At 41.7% G+C, this 9978-nt stretch overlaps 1 protein-coding gene across 1 annotated transcript in view; it reads right to left on the bottom strand.

Annotated features, from left to right (window-relative positions):
- Positions 1–9978, bottom strand: part of LOC113455530 — a 35626-nt gene that overhangs the window by 10723 nt on the left and 14925 nt on the right. The window contains exons 3-4 of the mRNA XM_026777352.1: positions 1938–2078; positions 1616–1789 (exon numbers count right to left, since the gene is read on the bottom strand). Of these exons, the coding sequence (XP_026633153.1) occupies positions 1616–1789; positions 1938–2078 (315 nt within the window). The remainder of the gene's footprint in view (positions 1–1615; positions 1790–1937; positions 2079–9978) is intronic.

Raw genomic sequence — 9978 nt, 5'->3', positions numbered from 1 at the left:
CCTCCTCCTCCTCCTCCTCCTCCTTCTTCTTCCAGGATTTCCCTGTGTAGCCCTGGCTGTCCTGGAACTTGTTCTGTGTGTTGGGCTGGCCTTGAACTTAGAGAGATCCATCTGCCTCTGCCTCCTCAGTGCTGGAAGTAAAGGGTGAGCCAACACTGCCCTGACTATTTATTAAACGTAAATACAATGAAACAGTAAGACAAGGTGAAGCTATTAATACAATGCTGCCTTATTTTTCTGTATCTCAGAGGAATGAGGTGAAATGGGGAAGCAGGGTGTGATGTGCCCGGTTCTAGCCTCTGCTTCCTCCAGCATGCTAGGCTCCTGGTGGGTATCAGCCCCTCAGCCGGCCCCTACAGGCTCAGCATTCATCTTATTCTCACAAGTGCATTCCCGCAAGTGCAAACACTGTTTAGACGCACATACAGACTGAGCTAACATCTCGTTCTTATTATGCAGTGTGAGTTGGGATCTTGGGAGGTCCCATGGCGGGTGAGGACCACAGCGGTGACAGAATTCACCATGTAGACAAGGATAAAGGGAATGGAAAGGGTGGAGAGAATGGGAGAGACAGAGGAGAGAGAGAGGGAGAGAGAATTACAGGAAGGAGGAGAGAAGGGGTGGGCAGAGCTTGTGTCTTACAGGGACAGGGTACTGTCTGCTATGCAGGCAGGTGTGATGCAGGGTGCAGGCCATGGCCTGCTCCAGGGTGTGTCTGGATACTAACAATGACAATCGGGTCAAGTCACCTGAAGCCCAACATTGATATCATTTCCTCCATGCCCTGAACTACTTGGTAACTTTCATGATGGAGTACTAGGCAGCTGTAAAAACAATAAGCAACTGATGTAAATAAACCATCCTTGACCGAGTAAATATTCAATAGAAGGAATTTTCTTGAATTTGATTAATACACTGTAGTTATGTAAATGACCACTTTTTCCCTGGAAGACGCATACTTTACAGCTATATGTAAAAAGACACCAAATGTTAGTCAAACGTGGACCCAAATAAAAGGCTGCAATGGAGATTTACTAGACTGAGTTTCCTGGATGACTGGACTCTCTTATTTTGTGAAAAGAAAGTTTAAAAAAAATTTAACTTTATTGTAGAATACTCTTGATTTCTGACAAAAATAAACTATATAGTTGGTTCTCAGGCATATGTCATGTTAGCATCCATGTCCACCAAAGATATAAGAATTTAAATGCACCTGAGCTGGTCATCAAATTTGTTAGAAAAAAGATTACCATCTGGATATTTCTTCCTTTGAACTTAAGGCTCGGTGTTTGCTCCAGGGCACCCTTCTTTCTGCTTCAAGCTCCTTTCCCATGGCCGAGTCTGAATCCGGGCTCTGGATGCTGACAGACAGGGCAGCCACATTACACTGCAACTCCACACAGCACAAAGTCTCAGCCAGTCCAGAGAAGCCAGGACTGCTTCTGTGTAGCATGTTTGCAGCAGATACTGGGGATGATACTCCAGGCCTCCTCAGCATCCATCTGCAATCTGCTTTGCCTGTAGGGCTTGCAACGTCACCTTTTCTTTACAAACTTCTTCTGGAAGTATTGGGGTTTAAGCATCTCTGCCCAGCTCCTAAAGAGCTGTCCCGGACCTGCAGGGTCGCTGAGAGGCTGGAGATGTCATTTTCCACAAAGGGAGACATGCCAGCTATATAGTCGGGGCAAACACGTTGGTCTCCTGCCTGGCCTTGTGGGAGAGTCGCCACTGGTGGAAGTGCTGATCCTCGGTCAGAAGGGGGTTGTCCTTTGGGAGCAGACAGCAAATACTGCAGTAAGAGAAAATGCTGTCAGGACAGGGACCCTGCTCACACAGCTCCAGTGCTGTCCACTGAAGTGTCCCTCACATCCTCATCCTGGCAGACAACTGTCTTGCCCACTGTGTGCCAACAAGATGTGTTTGCCAATCAAGCTTACCTCAACTGACAGATGAAAAAACCTGAAGGAGCATCTTAACTCCACACTCTCAGCTAAAGACAAACGAACAGAGAGCTTCATGAAGCTGCTGTCAGTCACACAGAAGTATGCATTAGATGCTCTGAAATGGCCAGAAGGGTTCTAGGCCAAACAAAAGCAGAATGAAAAAGAGCATTATGTGGGTTTCATGAATGGGGATGAGGTGGCCTTGAATGCACTCTGTGGTGCTGGGTTCATATCCTGGGCTACACTCTTTGCTACTAAAAACCATTCTTGGCTGGGCATGGTGGTACACACCCAAAACCTAGGTATAAGATAGCGGTTGGAAGATCAGGAGTTCAAAGTCATCCTTGGTTATATGGGCAAATTCAAGGTCAGCAAAAACCATTTTCCCTAAAACAAGTGGTATTGTTGATGGCAAATTGTAGCATGGTCATGTAAGAGTAGGGTGTCCTCTCAGAAAGAGTCCTGCCAAGATGTGGATGCTCCCTAGGGCTCCTCAACCTTAACCTGATTCTGCTCCAGGTGACAATTCTCCTTCTCTTCCATCTCCTGCTTGATGCTGTGGGGTCCCAGCCTGTCAGAACCCATCTTCCCAAGAATGCAGCCTGCTGCTTGGCCACTAGCACACTTTCCTGTCTTTGCCTTAGAAGGGCCTCAGGTGGCTTGGGAACAGGCACACCCTTAGCTGCTGGCTTTGGTCCCAGCATCTCAGTGATCGCTTCTGTCCCCTTAAAATCATTGCTGGTTTGGGCTTGAGACTAGGGACCAGGAGGGTGAGATGAGGTCCCCCCAGAGCTGATGAGGATAAACCTGTTGGGTCCACTGCTGCCGCTTTCTTTCCCTTTGGCAGTTTGTGCTATGATGATGCTGGATGCCGGCATTGTTGGGGATGGCCACCACTTGTGTGTTGGGCACAGTGGGTGCTTGATAATCTTGATTCCAGCTGGAAACTTATAGGAACTGGACTCTGCCACCTCCTGGGAGGCCTGTGCTTAAGTAGGCTCCTGCTGGGCAGGGGGTCTCTTTGCTTCTTCCTCTGATGTTTTGCCTGGGGCATTTTGAACAGGAAGGGGCAGCCTCCGACTTTTGAGAATCAGTGGCCACCGAGGAGGGGGGGGCCTGGTTCTCATCATGATGCTCTCACTCTCCATTGAGAATCACAAGCACTGACCCTCACATGCCGAGGCTGCTCCACATGGGGCTGGGGCAGGCCAACGCGGTGGGTGCTGCTCCATGTGGGGCTGAGGCAGGCCCGGGCGGCAGGTCCAGAGGGACTGCCATGGTGGGAGCCCAGGGCAGGGTCAAGGGGACCCGGAGCCCCATTATAATTTTCTTGGCTTGTTATCACATGATGCAAAAGTTTTTTTTTAAACCTTTGCTATTGACATATTTTTTAAAATAAAATTCCAAGGTCTTCAGCACATTTCCAATCAATAATTGATCGCTTTCTGTATTACCTTGTGCTAGAGGCCCTGGCAGACCCATATGGGATCAGATGTGAGAATAGCGTATAATTCTGACTTTTGGACAGAATCAAAAGGGATTTAATTCACTTTATTTAAATTTTCCAATTATATCCTGTCTTTCCTGATTTATTTGCATTAGTATAGAATGTAGGGACTCCAGTTAATTGGTGTGTCCTGTACACTGCAAGAAAGGATGCAGTTAGTTCTCTTTATAAGTTGAATTCTCTTGTTTTTAGAATAGTTGTCAATCTCTCCCAAAAAATTACCACAGGCTCTTTGTCAGGGTTCTCTTTCTTCCCATAATTTGTCAATTTCATCATTATTAAAAGGTAATAAAATTTCTGCTCTGTGTAATCCTGCTAATTGATGAAGTCTCAATTTTCCTTTTAGAATTAACTGAGACATTTTCCACACATGTTTTTAATTTTTTACTCAGTTTATGTGGTAAAATAGTCCATTCTAAACTAATATCTTCCCTCTGCATTAAAACTTCTGTAAGGGAATGCTTGGAGGCTAATATAACCAGAACGCAGCTAGGCTCTGGATCCACACGATCCACCTGTGCCTTCTGTAATTTATCTCTACCGAAGCCAATTCTCTTTCAGATTCATCTGAAAGTTCCCTGGAACTATTTAAGTCCTTGTCACAACCCAAGGTTTTGTTTAAATTAATCAGTGCATCAGGCTTTATCACAATAGTGTATAGACAGGAAATGTCTCCTAGCAATCTTTGAAATCATCAATGGTCTGTATTGATCCCCTCTGATTTGCACCTTTTGGGGTCTAGTTTTCTGTAAACCTATTTTATAGCCTAAATAATTAACAATCTCTGCTGTATTTTTTTCAGGACAAATTTGTAATCCCCAACAAGGCAAAATATTCTTTTCTTTACTTCTTTAAACATTTTTTTTCTAAAATATCTACATTTGAATCAGATAGCAAAATGTCATTCATGTACTGGTAAACTATAGATTTAGGATATTGCTTATGTATCATTCATTTCCAATGGCTGCCATACAAGATATTGGCACAGGGTGGAGCTATTTAACATTCCCTGTGGGAGAATCTCCCATTGATACCTCTTAGCAGGCTGAGAATTATTATAAGTAGGTAGTGAAGGCAAACTTTTTCTCTGTCTTTTTCTTGTAAAATTATAGTGAAGAAACAATCTTTTAAATCAATAACTATAAGGGGCCATCCTTTAGGCAAGAGGGAAGGCAAAGGAATTCCAGATTGTAGAGAGTCCATTGGCTGACTCACCTTATTAAGAGTTCTTAGATCTGTTAGCATTCTCCATTTTCCACATTTTTTTTCAATAACGAATACAGGAGAATTACAAGGGCTAGTTGATTTTTAAATACACTTAGCATTTAGTTGCTCTTATACCAGATGCTCTAAAGCCTGCAGTTTCTATACTGTTAAAAACCATTATGCAACCCATACAGGTTTGTATGTAAACCATTTTAAAGGTAGGGCTGTTAGTGCCTTTGGAAAATCAGCAACTGTTGTGACTTGTTCTTGTACAACCTGAATGGTCCATGCCTGTTCTTTATAATAATATTTTTTCCAGAAACATACATTAGTTTATGATTTGTTTCTAAGATTAGGGAATGTTAATCTGAGCATTCTATTGTTGTAACAAATCATGTCTCCACAAATTCATTGCTATGTTAGACACATATGGTTATAATATTCCTCTTTGTCCTTCTAGTCCTATGCATTTGACCCATCTCATGCTCTCTTTTATCTGAGATAAAGTTCTAATCCTAACAGCTGAACATTTACCTCCTGAAGAGACCAAATGTGGATGCCAAGATTTTGGTGAGATTACTGTTACATCTGCACTTGTGTCTACTGGACCTTCAATGACAATGTCATTTAATCATATTTTTAATTTTGGTCTTTGTTCACTTATAGTTTGCCAAAATACTTGCTTTATGGTTTCTCCTAAATTTTTTGCTATCTTTTTTATAAATGTTCTATCATTTATAGTAATATGATTTCTTATAACTAATGTAAGCTTTAATTGTTCTGGGAAGGAGTTTCCTCTACAATGACAAGAAATGACTTTACCAGATTTGGCTTAGGAGCCTGCGAATGGCACCTCAAGGAGTTTCTCAACGGCACAGGGTTACCTTAAATATCACCTGTTGGCCCACATTCATTATTCCAATGCCTGCCTTTGTCACAACTTCTGCATAATTCAGAAGGGAAGGGTATTCTGAATGGATTATTCTTAGACAAAACATTGTTTCTAGGAATGCCCTGCTTACAATGCCCTTTAAACTGACCTTGTTTGCCATAATTATAACACTTAATTTCAATTTTTCCTAAACCTTTGGAAATCACCTCTCCTATCCAAGCAACATCATAGTCATGAGATTCAATGTAGAGAGTATCTTGGATCCATTCCTTCAAGGGTACTGGCCCTGCCTTTAAAGACTTAATTATTCTTTTGCATTGAGAATTAGCATTTTCAAAGGCCAGAGATTCAATTATTATTTGTCTAGTTTCTGAATGTGGTATCCTTCTATTTACCTGTCAATCTTTATAAGAAATCTGTGAAGGTTTCCTTTGGGCCCTGTATAACTTTATTAAATGACTCAATTTTCTTTTCTACTTCTCCAATTCTGTTCCAAGCATTCAAAGTTGCTGCATGGCATAAACCTGGGGTATGGTCATCATATACAGATTGTCTTTCTATAATAGCATAATCCCCTTCTCTAAGAAGTTGATCTTGGGAGGTTTCCACACCTTTACCTTTACTTCATTGTTCAATAGTCTTAGCCTCTTCTCTGAACCACATATTCCATTGTAATTGTGGACCAGGCTCTAAACAGCTTTAACCAAGTCTATCCAGCCTTTAGAGATAATTCTATTACAAACTGACCATGACTTTAACATCTACTTCACAAAAGGTGAGTGCATGCCATATGTGACTATCACTTCTTCAAATCTTCCTAAATCTAACATTTGCACCCAAGTCCAATGATCTCTTTCAGGGCATCTGTCATTTGGCAGTAGCTGTAAGGTTACTGGATAAATTAAGGTTAGTTGTTTGAAAACCTTAGGCTCACTAATCCTATATAATACAATGCTGAAATTGGTTCTCCTTTAAGTTCCTCTTCTAAATTTGAATATCTCTATGACATGTTATTAAAACATCTTAAATGTCATATTCTGTACATCTCTGAAGTGTTTGAAGACAACATGTCTATTTAAAATAATTCTGTTTGACCTTGAAAACATAGCAAATATGACTACAAGTTTAATTCTAACAGGTGATTAGTTACTAATCTGTATTTCCTTTTTTCCTAAACAGTTGGTAATAATAACTTTCACAAATTAGAAATTTGCTTTACATTGTTAAATGACGTGAATAGGTAAAATACCTTGAACAGATTAGAAATGTAAGTGCAATTTGCTTTAACAAGACTAATCTTAAATGTGTATCAATATTCAAAATTTGTATATAATATACAAAATTCCAACCCAATGTTAAATACTTAAAACTAGTATTTGCTTTTTAAAAGCAGAACCAATCTACTTCAGAGAAGATGATGGACAATGAAGAAACTCCACATGAAGTTTACTTTCTTTTAATCAAAAGTAAGCCACTGGGCAAGAAAATGCCATTGCCTCAACTGCTGGCAGCATGCTGTCCTAATTGGACAAGCAGGACACGAAAGAGAGTGACTGCCAAATCTTGTCAAGACAAGGCAGAACAGTCCTTAAAATATCCTGCTTCATAAAAAAATTGTGTCAAATATTCTAGACCTTTAAGCTGAAGATGGATGCCCCACTGTTGCAGAGGAACTTGGGATGACCGTCCAGGCAGATAACTGTTTCTGTTTTTTTTTTCTTTTTTTTATTGCTTTATAAATAATACCATTCAAAATTTCCACTTCCTCTCCCCCTCCCTCTCCAGTCCTAAGAGAGGGCAGGGTACCCTGCCTGTGGGAAGTCCAAGGCCCTCCCCCCTCCATCCAGGCCTAGGAAGGTGTGCATCCAAACAGACTAGGATCCCAAAAAAGCCAGTACATGCAGTAGAGACAAATCCCAGTGCCATTATCATTGGTTTCTCAGTCAGCCCCCATTTTCAACCATATTCAGAGAGTCTGGTTTGATCCCATGCTCGTTCAGTCCCAGTCCAGCTGACTTTAATGAGCTCCCATTAGATCAGGAACACTGTCTCTGTGGGTGTCTCTGTGGGTGGTCCTGACTTCCTTGCTCATCTTCTCCCTCCTTCTGCTCTTCAACTGGACCTTGGGAGCTCAATCCAGTACTCCCATGTGGGACTCTGTCTCTATCTCCATCTGTTGCCAGATGAAGGTTTTATGGTAATATTCAAGATATTTATCAGTGTGACTATGGGACAAGGCCAGTTCAGGCACCCTCTCCTCTACTGCCCAAGAACCTAGCTGGGGACATCCCTGATGTGGGAGGGTCTTCTTTTTTGTGTTGATTTCATTGGTTAATAAAGAAATTGCCTTGGCGCATTTGATAGGCCAGCCCTTAGGTGGGTGGAGTAGACAGAACAGAATGCTGGGAAGAAGGGAAGCGAGGCAAACGCTAGGCCTCTCCTCTCCAGAGCAGACACGATGAAGCTCTGACCCAAGATGGACGTAGGCTAGAATCTTCCCGGAAAGGCCACCACCTCGTGGTGCTACACAGATTACTAGATATGGGTTAAACAAATATGTAAGAGTAAGCCAGAAAGAGGCTGAAACTAATGGGCCAGGTAGTGTTTAAATGAATACAATTTGTGTGCTGCTATTTCGGGTGTAAAGTTAGCTGTGCGGGACGAAAAGCAGGCCTGCCCACAGCTCCTTCTACACATCCCCATGGACACCTGGGAACCCCTCTAGAGATAAGTCTCTTGCCAACCTTAAAATGGCTCCCTTAATTAAGATATCTTCTTCCCTGCTCCCATATCTGCCCTTCTTCCATCTCAACCATCCCACTCCCCCAAGCTCTCCCCAATCCTCCCCTTCTCCCTTCTCTCTCCCCCTCTCCCCTTCCCCCCACCCTACTCCCACCCTCATGCTCTCAACTTTTGCCATACTATAAAAGCATTTGTTCAACTATGTTCATAGCAGCATTGTTTGTAATAGCCAGAACCCAGAAACACCCTAGATGCCCCACAACGGAAGAATGGATAAAGAAAGTGTGGCACATATACACATTAGAGTACTACTCAGTGGTAAAAAAAAAAAAATGAAATCTTGAATTTTGCATGCAAATAGATGGAAATAGAAAACACTATCCTGGGTGAGATAACCCATACCCAAAAATACGAATATGGTATGTACTCACTCATTAGTGGACTCTAGCCATAAATAAAAGACATTGAGCCTATAGTTTGTGATCCTAGAGAAGCTAAATAATGAGGTGAACCCAAAGAAAAACATATATAGATTCTCCTGGGAATTGGAAGCAGACAAGATCACCAGGCAAAAGCAGTTTCTATTATTTCTCACAGTTTTTAGAAGTGGCTTGCTTGCACTTCCTGCTTATTCAGTTAATATTATTTCTTTCTCAGGTCTCTGAGGTAGTTGAAAACTAAATAGCTATAATTTTCCTTGTTTACAAGACTCAGAAAAGAAATTCACTAAAGAAGTGCAAAATGTATAAGGTTGAGAGATATCAAAAGATAGTTTTAGATGGTAATGCAAGTTATGATAGGAATTATACACACAAGACTTTTGACTCACCAAGGTAGGATAGATAATGAAGCATTTCTCTGAATTTTTCAAATGCAAATGGATGAGACATTGTTGATGTACTTATTGGCTGCATATATTGTATATAGTTATTGTACTTATTGTATATTGTTTTTTATATTAGTTATAACCTTTTTATATTAGAAAAAGGAGAAATGTAGTGATATTTTATTTGTATTTTAATAAATAAAACTTCCCTGAAGATCAGATTGCAGATGTAAGCCAGTATAGGCCAAGAGTGATATGGCTGGGCAGAGAGAGGAATATAAGGCAGGAGGAGACAGGAGCTCAGTGCAGTCTGAGGTTTGGTGGAGAGCATTGCAGTCTGCAGTCACAGGACAGGATCACCCCTTTGTTTGTCTGAGCCCTGGTAAGGTAAGAACTCTCTAGTGACTTGGTTGCTTTGCTCTTCTGATCTTCAGTTTGAACCCCAATCCCTGTCTCTGGATTTTGATTAGCTGTGCTACAAGGAGTGGTCAGTCAGCTGACTGTCCATCAGAGGGAACATCTCCTATGTGCCAAATACCTTGCAAAATCCCCATGACTTATGCTCCTAGTTCCTTACAACAAATCTTTCGACTTAAAGATATTTTTAAAGTTGAACATCCGAACTGTCTAGGCTCCCCCAAAGCCAGTATGTGCAGTAGGATCAAAAACCCAGTGCCATTGTTCTTGAGTTCTCAGTAGTCCTCACTGTCCGCTATGTAAGTTTTATCCCATGCTTTTTCAGACCCAGGCTAGCTGGTCTTGGTGAATTCCCGAAAGATCATCCCCATTGTCTCAGTGTGTGGGTGTACCCCTCGTGGTCCTGAGTTCCTTGCTCGGGCTCCCCCTCCTTCTGCTCTTGATT

Source organism: Microtus ochrogaster, chromosome 4 (genome assembly GCF_000317375.1).
Source record: "Microtus ochrogaster isolate Prairie Vole_2 chromosome 4, MicOch1.0, whole genome shotgun sequence".
Lineage (NCBI taxonomy): Eukaryota > Metazoa > Chordata > Mammalia > Rodentia > Cricetidae > Microtus > Microtus ochrogaster.
The sequence above is the reverse complement of the archived record's forward strand: the minus strand, read 5'-3'. Positions and strand labels throughout refer to the sequence as shown.